Here is a 26060-nt window from a genome sequence, read left to right on the forward strand (position 1 = left end):
AGCTTCCCAAGCTGAGGACCATGCAATAGCAGGGTGCGGTGTCACCAGTTTGGAGCAACTAAGAGTGAATTCCCCCTCATCGCCCAGCACCATAGAAGGCAGCGCTATTCCAAACAGACACCGCGGATTAACTTATAAAGTTATGTTCCAGAGGCCTCAGGCAACGAGGTTGTCCGAAGCCTTCCTTTTTCGGCTCCGGATCCAACTTAGACCTTCTTACCTCGACCACTCCACAATGTTCGCAGTGCTAAATAGTAAGAAAGCCTATCCAGTCGATCTTAACAGTGTATTTATTCATGTCTGAAAGTCCTAAATCAGATGGGATGGGGTAAGCAGCTTGCACCATCTTGCTCGATCCTGGAGTAACAGCGAATTGTGTATGCAGGCGAATCCCAGCGGACCGAGCTTGCGAAGATTGAGTCTGGAGAATTTTATCTCACACGAAAAGACCGCTTAAGAGGCGCCCGTCAATGCATGTGCGTTATCAACATCTTGAAGTCTGGGCCGTTCCAACTGACTCAAATTCATGACTCATGTAGATACCCTAGAGCCATGTTCACCATTAGCAAAACTGCGACCCCCTTCCATTTTCAGATAGCTGTATCACGCGTTTGTGAAGAAGGGGAAGAGGCGATTCTCGATGAGGATGAAGAAGACGGTCAGTACCGCTGGATAAAATTGGCGCGAGACGCGATTCATTTGATTACTTTTCTCCTTAGCTCAGGATGATCACTCATTCCTCATTGATCCCGCTCTTGATTTTAATATCACCCAGACGGAGGGCTGTTACGCGCTCTCGTGGCGTGATACCGAGACGAACGATCCAGACGACAGGTTCGAGTACGTCGCAGATTCCAACATGAATAAGGCAACAAAGGATTTCATCGATGTTACAATACTACAAGCTATGTATGAGCGAAAGTTCAATAAGTCCAGTACAGGAATTCCCGTGGCACAGATGCGCGCGCTTACAAAGTTGTGAGTTCAATCAGGTTCCTTCTCACATTAGATGGTCGAAATATGCTTCGGGGGGTTTCAAGGGATAAACCAGATGATGAAGATGAAAGACTTGTCGAACAAGAGCCGTCAGCTTCCCAGAAAGTTGCCGTTCCAGTGAACAAGGGCAAGAAGCCAAGAGCATCCACTATGTCGGTTCGCAGCACCAACCCGAACGACGACCCACCACTCGTATCAGAGGAGGCAGGCTTATACTTGTGGAACCTCGATGGGGAGCAGTTTGAAGTGGTGGAGCTTAGCGTTCAGGCAACAATTACGAAACACCAAAACGGGCCTTTTGACTGTGAGGCAAAAGTTTGTCATCCGATCACACCGATGTATTCACCCATTTCCAAGATTGGATTGAGGCTATCCAAGGGGATCTGTCCATCCTAGCACACCAAGTGCTCCCAGATTTAAATGCCAGATGGGCAAAGGTTCTTCCTTCCTTTACAACCTTGCGGGCAGTCATCGACTTAGTTCTATGCATTTTCAGGATATACTCGGTTTCATGTGGCAGCAACGGGGCGGTGAAGGGTGGTTCGATAATTGGTGCCTGAAATTCGAAGAGCGCGAGGCTTTCGATCGCTTCCAGTCACAGTTTGCTCGCTCCCTTTGGGAAGTCAAGAATGGTATACCTTGGGAAAAAGCTGTCCGCGAAGACCAGGAATATGCTGTGGCTGTATGGGCTAATGAAGATGTGGAGATGGCGTCGGCTGAGGATGAGGATGAGGAATCAGAAGCGACGTCTGACGACGAGAAGGACGAGGTGGATGACGCTCTCAGAGGTAAGTATCCTGGAATGTGGATCTTTCAATGGCTTCTGGAACATGGTGGTCTTTACAGCTGACGCTGGAGCCCCTGAGGATGGGGGTAAAAACTCTAACCTGGTTGTTGGACACAACAAAGATCGAGCATTTGTTGTCAGGGGAAACAAGATTGGGGTGTTCAGCACGGCAGACGGTATACACTATAGCACAACCATGACAGGAATTAAAACTTCGAAAGGAAAGCATTTCAATCCGGACAAGGTGAGCTGCTGGGCGCTTGGGCCGTCGCAGGATCTCATCTCGCCCAGATTATGCTTCATGATCAAGATAAATCCATGCTTGTCATGAACCCTAATGACAGAAGCACTGTCTATCGGCTTGATCTCGGAGAGCGCGGTGAAATCGTGGAGGAGTGGAAGATCCATGAGGATGTTCCTGTTGAGCACATGGCACCAACCTCAAAATTCGCCCCGACTACGCACGAGCAGACCTTCGTCGGTGCCTCTGGAAATGGTTTGTTCAGGGTTGACCCACGTGTGAGTGGGAACAAGCTTGTCGATTCGGAGTACAAGCAATACGCCACGAAAGCCAAGTTCTCCTCGTTGGCGACCACTCAACTAGGGAAAGTTGTTGTTGCATCTACAAAAGGGGACTTCAGATTTTTCGACAAAATCGGTAAAAATGCGAAAACTGCACTGCCGGGAATGGGAGATCCAATTATTGGAGTTGATGTCACGGCGGACGGCCGATGGGTCGTGGCGACAACCAAAACTGTACTGTTGGTTTTCGACTGCACCATCAAAGATGGAAAATTCGAAGGGCAGCTTGGGTTCGATAGGAGTTTCCCAGCGGACAAGAAGCCAGTAGCGAAAACTTTGGCCCTGATGCCTCAACATGTTGCATATATGGGAGAAATCTCGTTCACAGCGGCCAGGTCGGTACTGATAATCTTGTTCATTACACGTCGATTCTCATGATAACCTAATACAGGTTTAATACGGGCCCTGATCAAGTTGAGAATACGATCGTGACTTCCTCTGGGCCGTACGTTATTGCGTGGGACTTTAACCGTGTTAAGAAGGGGTTGAAGGACAGGTACGAGATCAAGCAGTGAGTTTACAATTAGTGGTCCCGGCTTCCGCATCATGTCCACTCATCCCGAACGTCCAGACATGCGGACAACGTGGTTGCCGACAGCTTCCGTTTCGGAGACGACACAGATATTGTATGTCACAACAATCTGTTCAGCTCAGCCGGTACTAACCTAAAGCTTGACAGGTCGTGGCATTAGAGAATAATGTGTTGATGGTTGATAAGAGGCAACTGAAGAAACCTACGCGCCAGAGCTTGGCTTCTCCCGCTCGAACACGCCCGCGCAAATAATGCGTGATTGTCAGTATCGTATTCTTCGTTTATTGGGTCGTTTGTCACCCGCTCGCATATGCAGTAAGATGTCTTACCTACCTATCGTATAATCTCTGTGTTCGCCGTCTCAAATTTGTACTTCACTGTACCAATCAAATTCCGTTATTCCCGAAAACGATTCTTTCCCACATGATCGATGCAGCATCACGTGTCTTCAATTCTCGATCCATATATTGTCGGGTTTCGATGCTTTCTTTTTTATCGTTGAACGACAACGTAGACGAGGATCTGCTTATTGCTGCCGGCAGGGTAGCACCCGTCGTCGTTCTATCATCGAATCTCTCGATTGATCTTCCAACTTCGAAATATTTTGTTCTCGCCGATTCAAACGATTTGGGGTCTTTCACAGTCGACGACGTGACGTCCTGGCTTAATGATGGAGCAGAAAAAGCGATCTTGCCCCTGGCTCTCGTAAAGTTATGCATAAATATCTTACCCAAAGAAAAGTTGCTCTTGTATTTGGATCCGATGACTACTAGTACCATCACGGACACCATTCGAAGTGGGATATCTGGACTTCTATTGCGAACAGCCCAAAGCGAGTTCGATCTCTCGGCCATCAAGAGGTTCTTCTCTGGACTAGATCTTTACGTTTACCTTGAATCGGACTCTCCACCTCTTCCTAGCACCATACGCGAACTGTCCAAACAGTCCATCACGATCGTCATCCCGACCTCACAACTTACGCTATCCCAAACCACCCAGACCCATATCAATGTAGGGGATGCCTTTTTGGCTCCTGTCTCTTCTGACCGCCCAGACGGTTTATTCCCTACCGTTGTGTCTGCGTACGATCGTTCGGGTACAAGCCTTGGGTTAGTATATTCGTCAGCTGAGTCGGTCCGTGAGTCCATTATCACCGGGAAGGGAGTCTATCAGAGCCGAAAGCATGGATTATGGAGGAAAGGGGACACATCAGGAGCGACGCAGGACGTGATCTCGATTCGTGCCGACTGTGATCACGACTCGTTGGAATTTAGTGTCATACAGCACGGATCAGGATTCTGTCATACAGGGTCAGCGAGCTGCTTTGGAGAATTTCGGGGTTTCTCCGCATTACAATCTACGATTCACTCCCGGAGAGCCACAGCCGTCCCAGGTTCCTATACTCGTCGGCTTTTTGACGACTCTGTGCTATTGGCAGCAAAAATCCGGGAAGAAGCTGACGAGCTTATCGCCGCAAAGTCGCAGCAGGATGTGGCGTTCGAGGCTGCAGACCTCCTTTATTTCGTTTTGACCTATTGCATTTCGAAAAACGTCAATCTCGTCGACATCGAGGAGGCACTCGATAGAAAAGCTAGGAAAGTCACCCGCAGACCAGGAAATGTAAAGCCACAGTACCTCAACGCCATCTCTCGGGAGATTCCCGCGCTGGAGGTGTCGTCAGCGCCCTCCAGGTCGACAACGGGTTCTGACCTTATCCGGATGAAATTTGCGAATCTCGACGGCCTCGATAAGGATTCACGACTTCAGCTTCTGAAGAGGCCGGTGTTGAAGTCTGACGAGATGATAGAAAAAGTGAAGCCGATTGTTTCGGAAGTCCGGAATAGGGGGGATGCTGCTCTCCTTGAATTCACCACGAAATTCGACAAGGCAGAGTTGACATCAACCGTGATTAAACCGCCCTTCCCCCAGGAGTCTATCATTCTTCCACATGATGTCAAAAACGCCATTGATATCGCATATCAAAACATCCTGACCTTCCATCAGGCCCAACAAGAAAAGGCTACTCTGACAGTGGAGACCACGCCAGGTGTCGTTTGCTCTCGCTTCGCACGCCCTATTGCACGCGTTGGCCTATATGTTCCCGGAGGTACCGCTATTTTGCCTTCGACGGCACTCATGCTAGGTGTTCCGGCTCAAGTGGCAGGGTGCAGGGAGATCGTCATTGCAACCCCACCACGTCCCGATGGCAGCATTGCCCCAGAGGTGATGTATGTTGCGCAGCTCGTTGGGTCATCGACGATTCTGAAGGCGGGAGGGGCACAGGCTGTTTCAGCCATGGCGTATGGGACTAAAACTGTGCCGAAGGTTGACAAGATCTTGGGGCCAGGGAATCAGTGGGTCACTGCGGCGAAGATGTTGGTACAGAATGACACAGACGCACTTGTTTCTATCGATATGCCAGCAGGCCCCTCGGAGGTTCTTGTGAGTATCCCGTCAGTGCTTCGCTCATGACCCAAGTTCAAACCTTCAGTGGGACAGGTCATATCGGATTGGACGGGCAATCCGGCTTACGTCGCGGCTGACCTCCTATCTCAGGCTGAACATGGAGTTGATTCACAAGTGGTCCTCGTTGCCGTCAACCTGACCCCGTCACGCCTTGCCGAGATTGAAGCCGAAGTAGATAAACAAGCGAAGGCCCTCCCACGTGTGGATATTGTTCGAGAGTCGATCGCGAAGAGCGTCATCGTTTCGACATCGTCACTTGAGCAAGCTATCGGCTTCTCAAATGATTATGCTCCGGAGCATCTGATCTTGCACTTGGAAAACGCCCGAGACGTGCTAAAAAAGGTTGAGAATGCAGGGAGCGTGTTCGTCGGGCCATTCACCCCAGAGAGGTGGGCTGTCCTTAATCCTGCAAACAACTCCCCATGCTAATTCCGAGCCTCAGTTGTGGTGACTATGCCTCAGGCACCAATCACACCCTCCCGACAAATGGTTATGCTCGGCAATTCAGCGGCGTCAATCTCCAGTCGTTCCAAAAGCACATTACTTCGCAAGAAATTACACAGGAAGGGCTTCAGAAGCTGGGGCCGGTGGTTGTGACGCTCGCGGAGTGCGAGGGACTATCAGCTCATGCTAATGCGGTTCGGGTGAGGTTACAGGGGTGATGTAATTCTGGATCTTAAGGTGAGTGATATGAGGGTCATCTCGCTGACTGCTTGCTGTATCACTGATTGGTCTTACATCAGGTGGGTGGGATTGTATTTCTCCGTCCTAAAGCGTGTGTATATGTGGCGGAGTCATTGGTGTACGTGTAATTAAGAATCAAATTGATTTATTGGGGAGATGGTTATTTCGAGTCGCGGGTCTACGCTGCTCTTAGACTATCGCGAATGAGCTGAGGGTAGCGCGCTCCCAGAGGCGATGAGTGAGGCTAAGTGTGTTTTTGCATGAGCGTTCGGTGTGCGAATGTATGCGGTCATCTGAGCCGGAAGTTCCCACACTATGGTGTAAATACTACACCATAAATTTCCAGCTCCGAACCTACACACCTTCTCTCCCCAACCACTTTTCCTGAGAGGATGACTACTTCATTGGATGCTCTGAAAGCCACTGGCACCGTCGTTGTCTCCGATTCTGGAGACTTTGAGTGTAAGTTGAGATGATTTTCCGACGTCATTGGATCGGTCACCTTGCTGACGAACGTGTACAGCGATCGGCGTCTATAAGCCACAGGTACGCCCCCCGAGCTTAGCAATATGATTTAACAGTTTCGCACCTCTGGCCTTGCTTTGCGGTCAGGATGCCACGACAAATCCATCGCTCATTCTGGCTGCTGCCAACAAGCCAAATTACCAAAATCTTATCGATTTTGCCATCAAGTACGCAAAGGAGACAGGTGGAGATCTCGACACCCAGGCTAACCTTGCTTTGGACCGCTTGGTGCGTGAAAACACTCGTCGATCTGCTCTTGTCCGTGCGGGCCTAACGGAATCCTTCATAATATTATTTTTGGATATCGCCCAGCTCGTCGAGTTCGGCAAAGAGATTCTCAAAATCATCCCTGGACGTGTTTCGACCGAGGTCGACGCTCGTCTTTCCTTCGATAAGGAGGCAACAAAGAAGAAAGCTCTCGAGCTCATCAAGCTCTATGACAGTATCGGCATCCCAAAGGAGCGTATCCTCATCAAGATTGCTTCCACTTGGGAGGGTATCCAAGCCGCTCGAGAACTCGAGCGCGATCACCAGATTCACTGCAACCTGACCCTTCTCTTCGGTTTCGCGCAGGCGGTAGCTGCTGCCGAAGCCGGTGTCACCTTAATTTCGCCATTCGTCGGCCGAATCCTTGACTGGTACAAGAAGAACACGGGAAAGAACTACGAGGGCGATGACGATCCTGGTGTTATCAGCGTTAAGAAGATCTTCAATTACTACAAGCAATACGGTAAGCAAATGGAGCATAATCTTTTTTTTCGCCTTTTTATCCCCTCATTAGGCTACCGCACCATCGTTATGGGTGCTTCTTTCCGTAATGTGAGTAAAATAACTGTGTCTGGCTAAAGTTATCGCTTCTAATCTACTGCCAGGTTGGAGAAATCAGAGCCCTTGCTGGCGTTGATTTCCTAACCATTAGCCCTAATTTGCTGGAGGAGCTGAAGAATTCGGCTGCGCCCGTTCCTAAGAAGCTTAATGCAGAAGCTGGTGAGCCGGTTTTTACCGTAGCGAGTCGCTCTCCAGGTGATGACGTGTGCCCCCTGTTACGACAACAGCTGCTAAGGCAGACCCAATACCGAAGGTCTCCTACATCGAGAACGAGCCCGAGTTCCGCTGGTCACTCCTGGCCGATCAGATGGCATTCGATAAACTTCACGAGGGTATTCTCAAGTTTGCGGCCGACGCTGTCACCCTCAAAGACATTCTCAAGAAGAAGCTTGAGTAAAAGACGCGGTACCGCATTGCTACATTTTTGTAAAATCATCATGTATCATACTACTGTGCTTTTCGTCGTAAAAATTGTAGTTGGCTGACAAGTAATATTTTGGCGGCAATCCCCAAGCTGACGACCAGCATCAGATGTTAGAATTCTTGGTACTATGGTGTACGCTATGACCAACTCACGTTTGGTGATGTTGAGTCGTGTGGCGTCTAGATTTACACCTATTGCCTTTCTTGGTGACATCCCTGCGCATTCATAGCGCCTGACTATAAAAGAACAATTTTTGGACAACCCAACCTTTCCTCAGTTCACGTACAACGGGACTGAGGTGTGTTGGTTACATCTTGTTCATCTTTCATAAAACGTGTATCTAATATTCGTACACCAGCGACAACATCGCTAGGTGATTACTTTTCAATATATTTCTAGTTCACGTACAACGGGACTGAGCGATAACATCGCTAGTCTGACATTTCGTCTTATATCAGAGAGGCTTTCTTTCCTCTTCAATCTCCCGTATGTACAGCTAGCCTGTACCGAAATTAAGCATATATAGGGCATTTCCACCCGAGGCAGGAAATGGTCGGCATGTTAGGGGTTGCTAGGGACCCGTATCAACCTTAGTTTTGCTGATGGGCCAATACAGCTAGCTACGGCAAGACTAAAGAGCTCAGCTTTATTGGCTGACGCAGCCAATCCCACAATCCAAAGGCAACGCAGTCACAGTATACAGAAAGCACCCCCAGCACACAATAACATGTGCAAGCCGGCCCTATTCAACATCCTCCCACAGTCGACTAAAAGGGGATTCGATTCTTGATATCATCACGATGCGCAAAGAGCTAATTGCTTTGCAATTTGGTTCAAATGCCATCATGCATGGGTAAACCATGTAATCATTGAATCTATCGTAGGGAAAGCATTCTGAAAATCGATCGCACATATATATATATAGTCTAAAGAACTTTTGAACTGGCAATCACTTCCGCTCAGCGGTGGCCGAGGTAAACGGTCATGAGCAACACGGTGAGGATGAAGCGCTCCACCGAGTTCCTGCGCGCCAACTCCTTGTCCTTACGCCCTGGAAGTTGAATGAACCAATCGAATCTTTTAAAAACGCTCCTAAACTCTCTCCGTTCCAATTTTCCTACCAGGTGTCCAACCTCGCAAACTCTGCGAATGATCGAGCTCTCCAATATCGCGATGCACCATCTAAAGCCATTAGGTTGAATCCCTGGAAGTCGTATGCGACCCCTTTCTGTCCAGAGGTGACGGAAGAAATCGTGGAAGATGTTTGCCGCCATTGATGAGACAAGGAGAGCAAGGGAAAAGTGGGAAAGAAGGGATAAACATGGGAGAACGACCCCGAGCAACCCCACAATCGTTCCAGCAGAAGCAGCAAGAAGAATCTCTGCAAAGTCGGCACATCCCTGTATGACAAAGAAGGATACATGACGATCAATGCACTGTCCCCACGCGTCCATCCGAAGAAATGTCGATACGAGCGAGATCCCCCAGACCACCAGGGATGGGTAACAACGACGTCGCGTGCACCAAGGAACCCGACACCCCCAGTGGCCTTCGAAGCCTGACGATGTCTGACACAAAAGTCCACATCTTCCCCGCCACCGGTGCGCGGGAACCTAAGATCGAAGTCAGACCCGCCATTCACTCGCCTAACCGCAAGATTCGCTGTAACTCCCCAAGGGATCTCCCCGTCCAATTTCTCGCGATATCCCAAAAGTAGGTGATACCAGAATAATGCATTGCCATGGTAAAAATCGAGTTGGGACTTGGAAGGTGAGATAAGCCAACAATCCGGCTGCTTGAGGATGTACGCGGATCTGACGTTCCAAATTACAGAGTATATCTGGCTCAGGAATCACGTCATCATCTAAGAAAAGAATCCACTCCGCTGCGGACTCCGACAGACCGCGATTCCTTGAAGCGCTTGCCCCAACGTTACGTTCGTTGATCCTTATCCGGACATCCGACCGATGTCCGTGTCTGGTAAGGAGTCTATCGATCCAAGGGGAGTTGGGAGCGTCGATGATGATGATGAAGTTCACGGAGCAAGTATCGCTCGATCGGATTCCCAGAATGTTGTCGAGAAGGCTCAAGTTCACACGGAACGAGGGAACGATGACATCGATGGTGCTTATCCGGGCATCCTTGAACCCTTTGGCAGCCAAATCCTTGACCAACACGTCACTCGCTACTTCGAGTGTTTGGAATGTCCAATGTGTCGCAGAGGCTTGAGAATCTCGAGCTGACCCTTCCCCACCGATCCTGCTTGATATTCGGGAGGGCATTATTCTGTTGACCCCGAAGCGACGATAGAGCTGGAATAGAAAAAGGCCTCCATCTTGGTTGACAAAGATTTCGGGAACAACCGTTTGCTATCGAAGGCGTCCAGATGGTAGCGATGGATGATCGGAAAAGTTGGCATCCCAGGGAACGTGGTATCCGTAAATGCAACGCATCCAACTCCATGAGGAAGACCGCGAGTGGCTGAAAGATCGAGGAAACATTGGTGAGCCTTCCTCATCCACCTTCGTCCAGTAACTCAACATCATCACGAAGAAGTATGAAATAATCGACTCCATCTTGCCAGGCCCTCCTTGCAAGATCCCACCAAACGTCGTGGACACCGTGACGGCCATGGGATGGATCGAATTTATCAAAACAATGTCCGTTAATCCCACAGAGCGCAATACGGCTCTAGTTTCGATTCCGCAGATCCTAGAAGCAAGGAGTTGTCGTCACTGTCGATACCAAGGTATATTTTGGTCTTGAACGAGGTGTTGCTGTAACTGTGCGTGTCTCGCCACGTGGTGTCGACAACGGAACGGGCAAACCGTTTAAGCGAATCTAAGCAATCGTCGGGCGAGGAAGATTTTCTTGATGTCATTGGGAGCAACAAGGCAAAACTAATAGGGTTGGATCGCAAGTCTTCGACTTTACCATGCTTCCAGAGTTCAAGTTGACCCTCCCGTTTTTCGTCGGGGAGCTCTGCCAAGAATCTTTCCATCCCCGCTTCGATCGAACGGCACGTTCTCTCCATTCCTTCTTCCAGAGAAATACGAGGTCTCCATCCAAGTACTTTCTCCGCCAACGCAGTATCAGAAGTCCGGGTTCTAACGTCAACGTCTTCGGGGGATCAGATGTAAACTTAGCGTCCGACCCACTGGTGTTTACCGATTTTAGGGCGATAGAGGCGAGTTCCTTGGTTGATACCGTTCGTTCTGATCTAATGTTTATCGGATCGCTGCACTTGGAATCAAGTAGCCGCATGACTGCGTCGACAGCGTCATCGATATAAAGAAAACTCCTCTCAGAACCATCACTCCAAAGTTCGATGCTAGGAGTTTGGCCACGAGTCTTGCCAGGGCCACTTTGCGTAAGAAGGCTGTGGGAGTCTTTTCTCTCCCGCCAAACCAGGTGCCGTTGGGCCCATAAACGTCGTGGAAACGCGCAATGTGAAGGGTAGGAGCTTCAGCGTACGATTCCCAACGAAAATTTCGCACCAGTGATTCGGAGTTGAATTTTTCGAGGCCACATAGACCTTGGGGAGAGATGGGATGATGTTGGACATCGGTTTCGGCGGGAAAGACATATCCGTTCTCTTTTCCATGCGAAACCTGTGGGTATACGCAAATTGACGAGGCGAAAAGAAACTTTGAGAGTCTCCCTTGTTCGTTGCAAGCGCGGAGGAGATTAAAGGTAGCGATGTGGTTGAGGATATAGATTCTCCCTTCATCCGACGCATGCATCATACGCATGTCACCTCCCGTGAGAGCAGCAAAATGGAGAACGCAATCAACATCCCGCACTGCTCGTCGGCATTGATCAAGATCGCAAAGGTCCACAAGGAAGAATTCATCGCATAGCTCTCCGGGTAGTCCACAGGTTGGCGAAATGTCAGCGATTCGAACGTAGTGATCCCGTTTCTTTAGCTCCCGGGCAACATGGGATCCCTTTCGTGAAAGGACCAATTGAGTTTATCAACTTGCTGCAATCCTTAGGACGTACAATGAATCCATGACCCCCAGTGACTAAGTATCTAAGCTTTGTACCCATAGAAGAAGCTCTGAGGAGAATGAGGGAAGTTCGTCCAGAGGTTCCTCAGTCGAACTGTAAGGGTTTATGTATGTGGGACAAACTCCTGAGGGCCCCTAAGATTCAATAGCGCTCAAGAGCTTAACTAATTATCAATCAGGTCAGCTTCTGGACGCGTGCCCACTGACATAAATCCTGCAACCGCCGATGAGCACACTCGCAACAAAATATCCGACGCAAAGACCGTTGTAGGCGAAACCTTCTAAAACATTGCGCATGCCAGTAGCGATCATCGCAACATCGCATGCTCTCGTAGTCGTGAGGTAAATCACAGACACAAAAGTGCACAAGAAGCTGCACTGACAGTTACAGCAAGTGACAAAGCGTTCCAAGCGGTCATGTGATCGTCCAACTACTTTCCTAAATAGTCAACTGACTTCTTCGCTCATCCAAAATTGGACGCGCCGATTGGTTTTATCCCTTGCTGTAATAAATAGCGCCGAGCGGGCGGCCGCTGTGAAGCATTGTTCGATTTCGATTCACACTATGTAAAGATCGATATCGATCAATCTATGATCTCAATTCAACTTTGGGGGTTTGCGGTGCCCTGCGAGTTCTAGAGTGGCATCCAAGATCCAAATTAGATCCAAATGTAACGCGTCTCAAGATAAGCGAGCCCCTGATGCTCATCTACCATTACAGTTGGATCAGGGACAGAAGGGAAGAAGTTAGGTCCACTCAACTGAGGGAAAAACGGAAACCTCCGTTTGGCGCATCTACCTTTCACCGAATCGTTGCAACACGCTTGATGATAGGGCTCCTAGCGGATCGGATCGGATCGGATTTGATGCGGATTTTTGAGGGTTGGGATAATGGACACCGTATCTGGCGGTTATAGATCTGAATCCGCAGATAATGCGGTGGCGGACCATATTTCAAATGAGCAATTTTCCTTTGGTAGTATTACAGTTCAATGTTATTGTACAGCCAGGAGAGGTCCTGCCCTTGTGGAGCGCAATCTCGACATTGGTCATTATGTATTTCATTACTCTGAGGAGAGCTTCAGCTTCTCGACGATCGGGAAATTGCCGCAGTGAGGCCGCTGCTTGCATGGTTGTTACAGAGCAGGATAAAAATGGATAAATGAGTTTTGTGCTGATGCTAATCAAGTTGCGCACAATCACATCATAAAACCCGCGGGATTATCCATCGAACCCGCAGGTCATCCGCTAATCTGTGGATTAGATCGAAACTCAACCTAGATCATCGCTATCCCTGGACACATTAGAAGCTACGGATATCTCCAGAGCTACAACCGAATTCGCAGATAACCGGATCCATCTGTAAGAACATGCGCGTGTCATCCAACGTTTGGTCCGAGGGCCGCCTGCTCAACTCTGCCTTTTTGAAAATTCCACCCTCAGCGCCCCCCTCAAAATGCAATGCTACCTGCTCAGAACGCGTCCAAGCGACCTGCAGGTCTGTCCTGTGTCTGGCGTCGGTCTATGATGCACTGGATTCAGCCCAAAGCGCGTTACACATTAATATCGTCGTCATCACTTCCCGATCACCCGAACTGTGTCATCTCCCCACATCTGAGTAGGCGCAGTGCGTTCTGACATCATCCTTCACTCTTGCGACTGATTACCCATTTCTTTGCACCGGAAGGCAGTCACCCAATCGGCTCTGGCAACGCGAGACGCGCGTACCTTGCATATCTTTGGGTTGCGGGGCAGTGAGGTCAAGGTACGTGTCCTGATACATTCCAACCGATTATCAAGTTACTGACGTTCTTGCGAAAGCGTTACCATACGACAAACATAGGGTCGTATTGAGACTTCATGAGTAGGTTCACATCGACTGGGCATGTTTGACATCTTGGCATTACCATTAACATGCAGCATTCTTGGTCTTATCGCTACCACTATTCAAAGTGCCTTGCTTCTCCTCAGTTCACATATAATGGAACTGAGGTAAGATGACCCTCTTGGTTCACATTATCAAATATCTTGTTAACTGAATCAAGCGCGCACGCAAGGACGCGCACGATAGTATATAGTTTAGTGTAAAAATTTGTTTTGGCACCCAAGCAAACTCCCCTTACTATGCAGCCCTCTATCCCTTGAACTGACACCCCTTCCGACAGCTGCTTACATAATCCAAACGAAGAACACACCGCTTCGTGCGATGGCCGCACTGCCACGTCATCACAAAACAGAATCATCATTAACCAGCGCTTGATTAGTAGTTAGACGAGAGCTTCTCTTGCATCTACATACCTCCCCCACCTCCTGCGTGATTTGTGAGTTGGTTAGAACTAGTCTGCTTAATTATCGGCGTCAGCCGGTCCTCTAGAGGGAGGTAATTGACTTTTCCCATGCAGAAGCCCTAGCAATAGGTGCTGATCCAAAAAAAATCCTTCAAGATGCGCGGGACTGAACTTGTCGATCCTGAGGCTCGGCACAACGCCTCACGGAAGTGGTCTGGCGTTTCCAGGGTGAAAGGGCCCACATGGGCGAGGCTGCCACTGTTGGCGCTGAGCAGTTTTGGGATTTCGGTTTTCTGGAGTATGGTGTCTGGAAATGGTACGGTTTTTTTTTTCTTTGATGATGAGGTCGTTAGGGTGCGTCGGTAGTCTGACCTTTGCAATATGGTAGCACCTCCATACTTAGCATCGTTGGGACTCTCGAAATCGTGAGTGCCTGAGAAGGCAGTGGTTTTGGATTATGAATATGCGTGTTGTAGGGATATCGCCATTGTCATGGGTGCTGGCCCTTTGTCCGGACTCCTGGTGCAACCCATCGTAGGTCCGTCACTTCCCAACTTTCGCGGTTCTTCCGTTTCTCCTCATGGTCTAAAAATTTGCCATTTTCGAACCTAGGCGTCTTCTCAGACTCTTCGACATCCAAGTTTGGCCGTAGAAGGCCTCCCATTGTCTGGGGTGCTTTAATCTGCTTCTTCGCCCTCTTTTTATTTGGGTTTCCTACAACGTTTGCGTCCATGCTGACAAGGAGTGAAGGGGCCGTACGTTTTATTCTAATATTATTTTAGTGTTCGATCGGAACATGCGTGTCTGACGTCTAATCTCATGATTCTCAGCGCAAGGCTATCACAATCTTTATCGTCTCGACGTCTATCTATGTCCTTGACTTCAGCATCAATGCTATCATAGCTGGTCACCGTGGATTGCTCGTCGACATCCTACCGGCATCGGAACAGGATATTGGGAATGCTTGGATGGGACGTATGGGAGCCGTTGGGGGATTAATGGCTCATTTCATGTAAGTATATCATTGGGACGAGGAACAGTCGCTGACGGAAGCTCCGATCGTTAAGAGGGAACATGAGCCTTCCAGAACTATTTCCCTTCCTCGGAAATACTCAAATACAAATTATTTCCGTTATAATGAGTATCATCGTTCTCCTTACCAACGGCGGGACGATCTTATCCGTACAGGAACGAGTTCTGCTGGAACCTTCAGGCTCTTCAGGCACGAGGTGGGTAAAAGTGCGATGCGTTGTTGCACTTGTTCAATGAGGCCCACACCTTTAGGGCATCGGAAGGAGTTTGGAAGAGTCTTTCTAACACAGTGAAAGAGCTGTGGACGACAACTGTCAATTTGCCTCCGTTAATCTACAGAATCGTGAGCCGGTTCCCCATATGATTTCTAGCCTCTCGGCTGACACCCATATTTCCAATCAGTGCGTGATACACTTTGTGTAAGGACCCTCTTTTCTTTTTACGAGCACCCATCCAGTCCCGATACCAACCTTCTGCATGTATCAGCGCCACGTTAGGATGGCTTCCTCTGTGGAGTTATGTGTCTTTATGGGTCTCTGATTTATACTATCAAGAGAATCCTCGGAGCCCGCTGGATGTGAATGGTGAAGCTGGGATGCGAGCTGCTAATAGAGCCTTGATGTACGCATCAATCGCAAACACGATTTGTGTTGCAATCATGCCTTTCTTTGCGAGCTCGTCCCCGAGTGGGAAGGCTATGGATGGGTCTTGGTCCGATGGGACTGATCGGTGGAAGGATGTGGGCGGGGCACGAACGCGATGGAAGATGCACTCATGTTCTTTCTGGACGCTTTCACAAGCCATATTAACGTTCGCGTTGGGCGCTACTTGGTAGGTGGCCTCTAAATTGATGTGCTCCGAGAATAAAATGCTTAGGAAACTTCTTTCCCCTAGGTTCGTAGATTCCGTAGCAACCGCAAGTATTATTATGTTAATAGTTGGGATATCTGCGTCTGTACACGCATGGGCGCCAGGAGCCGTGGTGGGTAAAAAAAGGGCGACCCTCAGCTGATCACACCGCTTGATGATTCATTCATACAGTTAGGAGAGGTCATCCATACCACATCAACGAATCCCCGATCTCGATCCTCTTATGCGCTCGTGTCGGCCTCAGAACCTATTTCGGTTGAAGTGCGTAGCTCCATGGAAGCGGTGTGTAGGGTTCGTTCAGCTGTGCAATGAAAACTAACCACTTCCGACAGCATCATGGAGACGCCTCAAAACGCGTCCCCGGGACCAGCGGCTACGAGCATGTTGATCATCACAGGGCTCAACGTCATCACATCAACGACTCGATTGAATTCAAGGATATAGACGATGAAGACGACTCTGGAACTGAGAGCGCTGTGCAGGATAAAGCGGGAACCATTTTTGTCAGTTGCAAGTCCCCAGGCCTCGTGGGGGAAGTAAACACTGATATGTATTCACGATTCACGCTTTAGGGGATTCAAAACGTGTTCATCGTTCTATCCCAGTTCGTCGCCATCGGTGTATCTTCAATAGTCTTTGCGTTGACCGAGTATCCGGTTGGAGGATCATCCGTCGATGCAGAGGTGATGCTTAAATCCAACGCCACTTCACCAGTCACTGAAGCCATCCGGGGGATGTCTCGTGAGGCGATGCGTGCAGACACTGGCAAAAAACCGTTTGACTCGATAGGATTCCTACTTAGGCGAGTTATACTGTTTTTCTGTGAACGCGCAAGCATTTTGAAGTGTTTACAAAATAGATTGGGGGCCATCAGCTCAGCAGTTGCAACCTATATGTGCTGGAAACTGTCTAAGCAAATCCGTGCTTGATCTGAGGCGCCGCGAATGCCCAAGTTTATTTATACCCTAATCATATTTATTGGATTTCATTGTCCGCACAAGTCGCTGATCTTAGACACTTTCAATTTGCGTAAAAAGACTTACAGTCCAAGCGGGTCGATCTCCGCAGGTGGAGCCTCTGTTCGTTGGTCTGACAGGAAAATTAAACCTTTTTGAGATGTAATGTTATGACAATAGAGTTATAATTGTCTGGGGAGACTATTCTCAGAGTTGGGAGCAGGAAGAACCAGGTTTCGACAACCAACCGTTAATATGGAGTCATGTATTCAGAGCGTACGGCTAGATTGTGAGAGGGTGAATATTAGAAGTGAGCGGAGATTGACACGTATGTCGGCATCATTGGCTAAACTCTGTTTGGGATGGCATTCCTGTGCAACACCATCCCCCATAGCAAAAAACTCGCCATACCCTCTCAGGTCTGCGAAAAAAATTCTGTAGCTGCAATGGCGAGTCTGTCTTCCCAAGGCGGTTGACTGCCTATAATACATTATACGTCTCGAAATGAGAAGTGGGTTAGGGTAGGTCCCGTTGGAGAAAGTGGCGTCCATGACTGGAGCTTGTATTTTTCAGAGTGGGTTCTCAATCAGGAAGCCATCCTATGTGTATGAACAGATATTGTGACTCCCCGGGAGGTGTCGACGGTTGGATTCCGAGCTGGATTCGGTGATGATGAGAAATCTTTCTTGTTTCCCCGCAGTTGTGTGACAACGTCATAGTACCAGCCCTGATGTAACCATTACGAACTGCCTGTAGGAATGATGACGGTATCAACTGAACAATGTTCGGTGGAGCAAGAACTGAGGAACAAGAGAAAGAGAAAGGAGATTGGCATGCGAAGGACGTGACACCCCCTCCCATTCTATGGTTTACGAATGCAACTATACTTGAGTCCCCAGGATGAGTGATTGTTCACTGGAAGCTCAGGCCAAGATACAAAGACAGACAATCCATATCACGAGAATTTGGCGAGAACTTCTCCTGTTATCAATTTGCGGTCGGCGAGTTGCACAGTTCGGCAGGTTGAACAACAAGTGAAACCGGCTTACGCGAACAGAGGTGGCAGCTACCAAAGGCACACTGTTCAATATCGCACCATTTGAAATAGATAACCCATATACATCCGAGTTTCCCACGACCCACCCTGGACGTCACTTGTGACGAGTGGTTGTGTCCTCCAGAGAAACTTTGGTGAGCTTCTCTAGTGAAAGTCCGCCGTATTTATGCCTGAGACTATGTTTTCGTTTGTGCTGTCTCAAAAGCTAGGCGATCGAACCCTCCCAAGTCATTTGTCCACACTTAGCCCCTGCGAGCAACAGCTCGTAGCACTAACGTCCTAAGATGTCCAAGATTTCGAATGTTGAGAAACGGGCGAGTTTGGGCGCACGGATGACTCATTACAATTTACTAACACCGAGTGCTATAATCGTTCGAATCTTCAGCTCGCCTTCTATGGTGCATATCATTCGAATCCAATAAACGTAGCAATTCACATCGTTTTTGTGCCCACGATCCTCTGGTAAGCCTGCTTTCTGCCTCCAAACCTTCCGCAGCCAATATAGTTCTGATTGTACAGGACCGCACATGTCTTCGCATCGCACTGGGCACTCCCTTCACCTATTCCTTACATCTATCACCCGATAAACAAATACCTGACTTTTGAAACAAACTGGGCTCTCTTGGCCGGAGCAGGCTACTGGCTATACTACCTCCTCTTGGAACCAACAGCAGCGGTATGCCATCTTTCTGTTACTTCGGGCCTCAGACCCCTATTAACGTCTCCCGATATGCATATACTAGCTTCTTTACTTACCGCAGATGGCAGCCTCTGTTCTTACCGCTACCACTTTCGCACACTCTACGAGTTTCAATGAGAAACAAATTTCGATTACGCTTCACATCGTTGCTTGGTTGGTACAATTTGCGGGACACGGCTTTGCCGAAAAGCGAGCGCCTGCACTTTTGGATGATCTTGTGGGCGGTATGTATTCCCTCGCCACGCTCCTTGTCTTATCTTCTTTGACGTTTGCTTTATGGCTTGCAGCGCTTGTGCTCGCTCCCCTCTTCGTCCACCTTGAAATTCTCTTCGGACTTGGGTACAAGCCTGAATTGCACAAGAAGATCAAGAACCTTATTGGGAGGAAAATTGCCGATATTCGAGTTGCAGAAGGAAGGAAGAAGAGGAAAGAGGCGGCCCCAGTGGGAGTGTCGAGTTAAAGAAGCTATAACGCCTCTTCCATTTTCCCTGCCCAAGTACTCTGCTAAGCATGACTGTTATATCGATTGTTGTAAAATATACATTGTACCCCGAGCACCCGAATTACTAGGTCCATCGCAAGCATGAACCAAGTCCGACTTGGGTTCAGGCTGTGTGTGACCAGTTCCTCGAACGAAACTAAGGAACCACCAAGCATATCCAGGGAGCTGACCGTACATGTTTACAATTATTTCGACTAAGAGACGTTCTTCAAAGACGCACATTCCATATGTCAGGTCGACTTTTCCATTTGATAGTCGATCGACCAGGTCAAAGTTTGGATTGCTATAACCATGTGGAAAATCTCTCAGGCTACAAAAAAAAAAACTGGAGGACGGACTTGTACTCACATTTGCACCTCCGGTATACGTTGTCGGGATAGTTGCGTATTGGCTGAGAACTATGCAGGAAAGGATCGGGTCATCGGAGGGATGAAAACGCAATAGAGAAAAATGCACATTTTACCAAGTCCTCGTCAATCCCGATTCCCCTGACACAGACCCTCGACGTCCGCCGCGTGAATGAGGAATTCACTAGAGGTGTTTACGTGAGAAATTCGATGTTATTTGGAGGCGGCGAGAACTCACCTGCAATACTCAGAGAAAAGATCGAGTGACTCTAAATCTTGCCACTTATTCATAGCGACCGTCCAACCATCTTCCGTCCTCCGACAACTGACGTCTACGACTAACCGTTCGTTTGAAACTTTTTCCGATAACTTTTTCAATCTCTCCAAGGACGTCTGGAAACAGGTATGACGTCACGATAACCTGTGATTATGTGGAGTCAGAGATGAAATATAGAGGGGATTTCTTTCGATATACTTTCGCAGTAATTCAGCGGGCGTCTCTCTTGACTTGTCCACGTGTACCAGTGAATAGCACGATTAAAGATCAATTCTCACTCAAATAAAATGAACGCCTCACTTGGCCACAAAGTTTGCACGAAGTGATTCGGGCGATGAGTCCGACGGAGACGGAGTGCCACCGACTATTTGCTTAACTGCGCCGGCATGGAGGTCTATACATGGACGGAATCTCGATGGCATTATTCTAGCCACGACCATGGGTAATCACTATATAGACAGATTGAGCAGCCGAATCTTACGTAATAAATTCAATCATCAATACGACTGGGCAAGCGCCAGCTACCAGTCTCTTTGCAGGGCGGTAACACGACTAACTGCACACCCTCAAAGCCTTCTTTTATAGGAGAAGCCAAACTAAGGTTTGCCAGCGTGACGCGTGACAGGTTCTTGGTTGTGTTGGTACAGTCCAATTTATTGTCTTATTATCTTACATGTATATATTCCAACACCCTCATCTATTCCTTCTTGGCACTGGAACGATGGCAGAACAAAAATTCGCTTGAGGACTAGCGATTGCGCTGCGAGCTTATGTTGGAAATCCAACCGCTACTTAGGGCGCAGTGGCTTTCGGCCAGTGTGGGTTTCAGGTGGTGTGGCCAGAATATTACACCTTTATTCTTCGTTCAATCACCGCACCTTATGGGCTTTGATTTTGCTTTTGCTCGCTCGCAATACGCGCTTGGACCTCATCGTTCTAACATAAATATCGTCCACTTTACTCCGTCACGCCTAGTTCTCAGTTCACGATCTAGTTATTATCACAACTCGTCCATGTCTTATATTTAGAACCCTTTCCCCAGTTGTTTTTCTTTGCCTCCGTAGTACACCCTCTCATTATCTGTCCGTTGATGACTTGAACCGATAATGAGGAGGTCCGAACTGCATCCAGTTGTTGTGAGAGCGGAAGGATGGGCTGGTTTCTTCCGTGCTTGGTACACTGGTGCTCATGCGTAGTTGTCGTGACGTCTTCCGGTTATCGGCCATTTATCAATATGGGTTTCTTTTGCGTGTATATATCTTGTGCTGGATTCACTCTGGCTATTGCAAGGCCCACAATCAGTTCCACGGGCCCTTGTAAGATGGGTTGTAAGGTTTGCTTGTTGGACTTAGAAGCAATGTGGCTGCGTCATACAATTGTGACTCTACACACACCCTTCGCTCCTGCCCTTTCCAACGAATCCATTTCTCAAGGTGACCCAATGCCCAGCCAGTTGATTTACCTGCCATGTATACAGCTGACCGCGCTTGCGGAGTCGAGTCCGGCGCACTCAAGCCCGCCACTCTTGATGGCATCAAACCAATCGATCTCACACATACCGGACTTCCAGCTCCCTTCGGACGCCCGTAGTAGTAATTCATTCGATAGGAGTTTGTCCTCGAATCAAAGCTTGTTGTGTCTCTTGCATATTGGAGCCCAAGTTACCCCATAGTTGGGCTAGCTTCACTAGTTCTTGACTTCCACACCCCACTCATGATACATCGACAATGTGGACCTGGATTGGGTCTTTTCGTTGCATCAGCATGCACCACCCATCAAACCTTAATATGATGGTATACATCGGCGATGAGCGACGGGAAGAAAAATGTGTATGAATATCGCTGTTAGTGTTCTCCATGAGCAGGTAGCAAGGAAATGGAATGACAAGGGGAATGAGAGGAACCACGGGACTTGGGTGGCTCAACTGTGAACCATCTGTGCCTCGGAATGACGTCCGAGACTCGAAAGAGCGTTGCGAAGATTCCTGAGTGAATTGGCCAGTTGTGGGGTGTACGCTCCTGGGTTGATTTCAACCAGCTGGCGCCTGAGTTTCACGCTTTCTTCAATGAATGGGAGTGCCTCCGAGTGCCGTCCGAGTTTGGAAAGAGCAAAATATAGATTGTTGAGTGACGTGGCCAAATTTGGGGTGTATGATCCCGGATGAACTGTGACTAGCTGGCGTTGGAGTCTGACACTTTCTTCGATGAATGGGAGTGCCTCCGAGTGCCGTCCGAGTCGGAAAGAGCAGAATATAGATTGTTGAGTGACATGGCCAAATCTGGGGTGTATGATCCCGGATGAACTGTGACTAGCTGGCGTCGGAGTCTGACACTTTCTTCAATGAATGGGAGTGCCTCCGAGTGCCGTCCGAGTTGGAAAGAGCTAAATATAGATTGTTGAGTGACGTGGCCAAATCTGGGGTGTATGATCCCGGATGAACTGCAACTAGCTGGCGTCGGAGTCTGACACTTTCTTCAATGAATGGGAGTGCCTCCGAGTGCCGTCCGAGTTTGGAAAGAGCAAAATATAGATTGTTGAGTGACGTGGCCAAATTGGGGTGTATGATCCCGGATGAACTGCAACAGCTGGCGTAGAGGCTGACACTTTCTTCAATGAATGGGAGTGCCTCCGAGTGCCGTCCGAGATTGAAAAGAGCAGAATATAGATTGTTGAGTGACATGGCCAAATCTGGGGTGTATGATCCCGGATGAACTGCAACTAGCTGGCGTTGGAGTCTGACACTTTCTTCAATGAATGGGAGTGCCTCCGAGTGCCGTCCGAGTCCGGAAAGAGCAGAATATAGATTGTTGAGTGACATGGCCAAATCTGGGGTGTATGATCCCGGATGAACTGCGACTAGCTGGCGTCGGAGTCTGACACTTTCTTCAATGAATGGGAGTGCCTCCGAGTGCCGTCCGAGTTTGGAAAGAGCAGAATATAGATTGTTGAGTGAGATAGCCAAATCTGGGGTGTATGATCCCGGATGAACTGCAACTAGCTGGCGTCGGAGTCTGACACTTTCTTCAATGAATGGGAGTGCCTCCGAGTGCCGTCCGAGTTGAAAAGAGCAAATATAGATTGTTGAGTGACATGGCCAAATCTGGGGTGTATGATCCCGGATGAACTGCAACTAGCTGGCGTCGGAGTCTGACACTTTCTTCAATGAATGGGAGTGCCTCCGAGTGCCGTCCGAGATTGAAAAGAGAAATATAGATTGTTGAGTGACATGGCCAAATCTGGGGTGTATGATCCTGGGTGGACAGCAACCAGCTGGCGGTAGAGGCTGACGCTTTCTTCGATGAATGGGAGTGCCTCCGAGTGCCGTCCGAGTTTGGAAAGAGCAGAATGTAGATTGTTGAGTGAGATAGCCAAATCTGGGGTGTATGATCCCGGATGAACTGCAACTAGCTGGCGTCGGAGTCTGACACTTTCTTCAATGAATGGGAGTGCCTCCGAGTGCCGTCCGAGATTGAAAGAGCAAATATAGATTGTTGAGTGACATGGCCAAATCTGGGGTGTATGATCCCGGATGAACTGCAACTAGCTGGCGTCGGAGTCTGACACTTCTTCAATGAATGGGAGTGCCTCTGAGTGCCGTCCGAGTTTGGAAAGAGCTAAATATAGATTGTTGAGTGACGTGGCCAAATCCGGGGAGTAGGACCCTGAGTCCACAGAAACAAGGTAACGGCAAAGTGCAACGGAATCAGTTGCCGCCTCATATGCCTCCTGGAATCTTGAAAAAAAATTCAAATTCCGTACAAGCTGGACAAGCATGCTGGCCAGCACGCGGACAGCACCTTTTGACCTGTGGCCAACAGCCAACTGAAACATCATGAGGCAGTTAGGTGGTTTCATTAACACAATTGATAAATCACACCTTGGCCCACTCAGGGAGCAACGAGATGTTAATGTAGCCCTCCATTCTCACGCAGGCTTCCACCCAGCGAGTTGCTTGCTCACTGAGAAACACGCCAACTGATTCATCAAGCTCCGGTGATGGTTCCTGGACTCCACTGAGGTGATGGACAATATAGCGACATGCATAATGAGAGTGCTCGGATGACTCCTCCAAGGGAATGAGCGGCAGCTCGCCTTTTTCGGGCAAGTTTTCAATCAGTCCCAAGCCCTTCACAGAGCAAAGATCCTGATTCAGAATCTCGATACATCGCAGGGCAACTCTCGCATTCTCCGTCCCTACATCTACTGGGATGCAACAAGGGTTGATTGATAGGGGAACGATCCGATCGACAATGAAGTCGCGGAAAGATTGGTGCAAGATGCGAACTGGAAAGTGAGAATCCTCAACTCCTGAGAGTAGAGGGGCAAGTTCAGCCAACGAATATCGAACGGGAGACTTAAGGAAAGGTGACAAAATTGCATCCCAGGCTGTGATAGACAGAGGTCGCTGTGCGATAAAGATTGCTCCCATCACGATTGGGTAGTCATGGGAAAAATCTTCATCCTCCCAATCGCACTTCTTCAGAATGCTTGTATATAAGCGGTCCATCATTCCCTCGGCAGGGACCTTTGATCGTTTCGTGCCAGTGTTGAGCAAGCCCTCTAACGTCCTCATCGGATCCTTGTTGGCTGTCCTCATGTAGCGAAAGATCGTGCTGATCCAAATAAACAAGCCACTCGCACGTTCTAAGATCTCCTGAACTGTTTTATCCTCGTCTTGAAGATAATGCCGTAAATCGGGATGCCAATTCTTCAGCTTTTGCAGCTCGAAACGTATGTATGTAGCACAGTCCTGCACATTTGTGTTATCCGAAAGGTCAATAGCAAGACGACTGATAGGAAATTGGGGTGAGAGGGAGCGTCTAACAAGATCAGTATGTCTCGATGTGATAAAGAATTTGATGGAAGATGGTAGCTTGGGCACTTCCTCCCGAAGAATATCGGCAAAGGACTCGAACACTTCCTTGTCACATTCATCCAAAGCATCGATGATGACCACCATGGGACGGTCGGGAGGTGGAGGTTTATGTAGGAGAGGCAAAGCCACCAAATTCTCAAATTGTGTTGCGAGTAGGGCCGTTGAGAGTGAAGGGTCTTTTCGAAGTGCAGAGATGATGAAAGTACGGTAAACCGGGTCGTGGTCTGCTAGAGTTCGAGCTATACCACTGAATAGAAAATCGGGCCGCGACCGCTCTCCCGCTTTGAAGAAGAAGTGCAGTAAGAGCGTAACGTCCCCTTCACTCGCACATCGTCCTGCTACTGTGAGTGCAATTGAAGTCTTGCCGGCACCAGCCACAGCAGTCAGAGCATTAGCCGGTTCTCATTCTCCCCAGTGTTGCGACACCATGTCATGATACGCTCCGTGAGATCAATCCTAGTCCCTTCCAGGCACGCATGAGTGAAATCGTCATGGGCGATATGAGGGTATTGGAGACTATCGAGGATCTTGTCGTCCTGTAGACGACGTTCTATGGCCGCTAATTTGGCACCACCGATTAGATTCGTCCTAAGCTGCATCGGCCGGAAATCAGGATGGTTATGGAACGCATACTGTAAGGAAAGCTACCTGAAACGACACCAATGCTTTGTCAAAGTCTTTCTTGAGGCCATCAATTCTTCCTGGGTCTCTCAAGTAGGACACAACATTTAGGACAGCCGGTCGCTTCTCTACTTTTTTCAGTCTTCGTTCGATTTCGGACTTAATTTTCTGTAGCGCGCTGAGACTTGATGTAAGTAACGATATCAAAGACCACCAAAAACGAATATAACTGCCCGTCGAGCTTTGTGACACTCTCCACCCACGGCTTTGCCTCTTCCGCCGACGCATCATAGGATTTTATAGCTGAAACCACCTCGGCCACAGTGTCGACCACGTATTTCCCAAAACCAGACCATTCCTGCTTGTTGTCCTTGAACTTCTACATGGCACAAACTAGAGTAAGCTTTCATTCATGGCCAGGCAAAAAATCATCGCCAACCTTAACCTCGTCAAGGATGGAGAGTGCAGCGCCAGTCGCCATCTTTAGAGGGGGACACCAATCAGCCGTAGCATTGACGACCTTGAGAATTGGGACGGCGATGTTAACTCCCTCCACGAGGAGATCATCGATCTTTTGCCTGAGAGCTCCAGCCTTTTGCTGCACCGACATGGTCGATAGTGGACAAGGTGATGGAGAGGGAGCTTTGGGCACGTGTGAGCCCTATATGCTCAGAGCCATGAGGCCTCCGTCTGATTATGG

At 48.8% G+C, this 26060-nt stretch overlaps 8 protein-coding genes across 8 annotated transcripts; 5 read left to right on the forward strand and 3 right to left on the reverse strand.

Annotated features, from left to right (window-relative positions):
- The first annotated feature begins 110 nt into the window (after window positions 1–110).
- On the forward strand, window positions 111–3302 carry EI90DRAFT_2991046 (VID27 cytoplasmic protein-domain-containing protein). The gene is made up of 13 exons (XM_039056110.1): window positions 111–254; window positions 308–328; window positions 386–476; window positions 540–658; window positions 720–975; window positions 1041–1300; window positions 1354–1433; window positions 1493–1784; window positions 1843–2027; window positions 2075–2700; window positions 2757–2876; window positions 2937–2991; window positions 3045–3302. The coding sequence occupies exons 1-13, from the start codon at window positions 143–145 to the stop codon at window positions 3147–3149; spliced, it is 2322 nt and encodes a 773-aa protein (XP_038920983.1). The 5' UTR covers window positions 111–142; the 3' UTR covers window positions 3150–3302.
- EI90DRAFT_2459781 (histidine biosynthesis trifunctional-protein) lies at window positions 3038–6335 on the forward strand. The gene is made up of 4 exons (XM_039053060.1): window positions 3038–5339; window positions 5397–5752; window positions 5806–6044; window positions 6107–6335. Exons 1-3 carry the CDS (start codon window positions 3321–3323, stop codon window positions 6023–6025), a joined length of 2595 nt encoding a protein of 864 aa, XP_038920984.1. The 5' UTR covers window positions 3038–3320; the 3' UTR covers window positions 6026–6044; window positions 6107–6335.
- A 104-nt stretch (window positions 6336–6439) lies between these two features.
- Window positions 6440–7797, forward strand: EI90DRAFT_2908569 (uncharacterized protein; the record flags this gene model as incomplete). Its single annotated transcript, XM_039054337.1, has 7 exons — window positions 6440–6509; window positions 6571–6593; window positions 6660–6800; window positions 6885–7302; window positions 7354–7391; window positions 7445–7559; window positions 7628–7797. 7 exons carry the CDS (start codon window positions 6440–6442, stop codon window positions 7795–7797), a joined length of 975 nt encoding a protein of 324 aa, XP_038920985.1.
- A 542-nt stretch (window positions 7798–8339) lies between these two features.
- Window positions 8340–12305, reverse strand: EI90DRAFT_3040336 (uncharacterized protein). The gene is made up of 10 exons (XM_039059011.1): window positions 11827–12305; window positions 11172–11771; window positions 10967–11127; window positions 10512–10931; window positions 10366–10414; window positions 10188–10333; window positions 9610–10110; window positions 9549–9586; window positions 9251–9492; window positions 8340–9224 (listed from the first exon to the last, which is right to left on the reverse strand). The coding sequence occupies exons 1-10, from the start codon at window positions 11872–11874 to the stop codon at window positions 8784–8786; spliced, it is 2646 nt and encodes an 881-aa protein (XP_038920986.1). The 5' UTR covers window positions 11875–12305; the 3' UTR covers window positions 8340–8783.
- Window positions 12306–13889: 1584 nt separating this feature from the next.
- On the forward strand, window positions 13890–16983 carry EI90DRAFT_3286622 (uncharacterized protein). Its single transcript, XM_039067019.1, has 14 exons — window positions 13890–14155; window positions 14237–14438; window positions 14511–14547; window positions 14599–14660; window positions 14735–14877; window positions 14953–15134; window positions 15190–15351; window positions 15407–15497; window positions 15557–15573; window positions 15641–15985; window positions 16049–16136; window positions 16196–16306; window positions 16357–16527; window positions 16597–16983. Exons 2-14 carry the CDS (start codon window positions 14279–14281, stop codon window positions 16951–16953), a joined length of 1926 nt encoding a protein of 641 aa, XP_038920987.1. The 5' UTR covers window positions 13890–14155; window positions 14237–14278; the 3' UTR covers window positions 16954–16983.
- Window positions 16984–18321: 1338 nt separating this feature from the next.
- EI90DRAFT_3144276 (uncharacterized protein) lies at window positions 18322–19197 on the forward strand (the record flags this gene model as incomplete). The annotated part of the gene is made up of 5 exons (XM_039065125.1): window positions 18322–18339; window positions 18399–18499; window positions 18557–18713; window positions 18781–18961; window positions 19025–19197. 5 exons carry the CDS (start codon window positions 18322–18324, stop codon window positions 19195–19197), a joined length of 630 nt encoding a protein of 209 aa, XP_038920988.1.
- A 116-nt stretch (window positions 19198–19313) lies between these two features.
- Window positions 19314–19976, reverse strand: EI90DRAFT_3040352 (uncharacterized protein; the record flags this gene model as incomplete). The annotated part of the gene is given in 5 exon segments (XM_039059012.1): window positions 19314–19522; window positions 19540–19541; window positions 19589–19637; window positions 19696–19770; window positions 19825–19976. Coding segments are annotated over 2 exon segments (210 nt in total), but the record flags the coding sequence as incomplete, so codon positions are not given.
- A 1807-nt stretch (window positions 19977–21783) lies between these two features.
- On the reverse strand, window positions 21784–25970 carry EI90DRAFT_3118200 (uncharacterized protein; the record flags this gene model as incomplete). The annotated part of the gene is made up of 10 exons (XM_039063073.1): window positions 21784–22141; window positions 22194–22963; window positions 23016–23099; window positions 23152–23373; window positions 23428–23685; window positions 23741–25080; window positions 25179–25332; window positions 25388–25538; window positions 25591–25739; window positions 25800–25970. The coding sequence occupies 10 exons, from the start codon at window positions 25968–25970 to the stop codon at window positions 21784–21786; spliced, it is 3657 nt and encodes a 1218-aa protein (XP_038920990.1).
- Window positions 25971–26060: the final 90 nt, after the last annotated feature.

Source organism: Cantharellus anzutake, assembly GCF_015039405.1.
Source record: "Cantharellus anzutake strain C23 chromosome Unknown EI90scaffold_7, whole genome shotgun sequence".
Taxonomy (NCBI): Eukaryota; Fungi; Basidiomycota; class Agaricomycetes; order Cantharellales; family Hydnaceae; genus Cantharellus; species Cantharellus anzutake.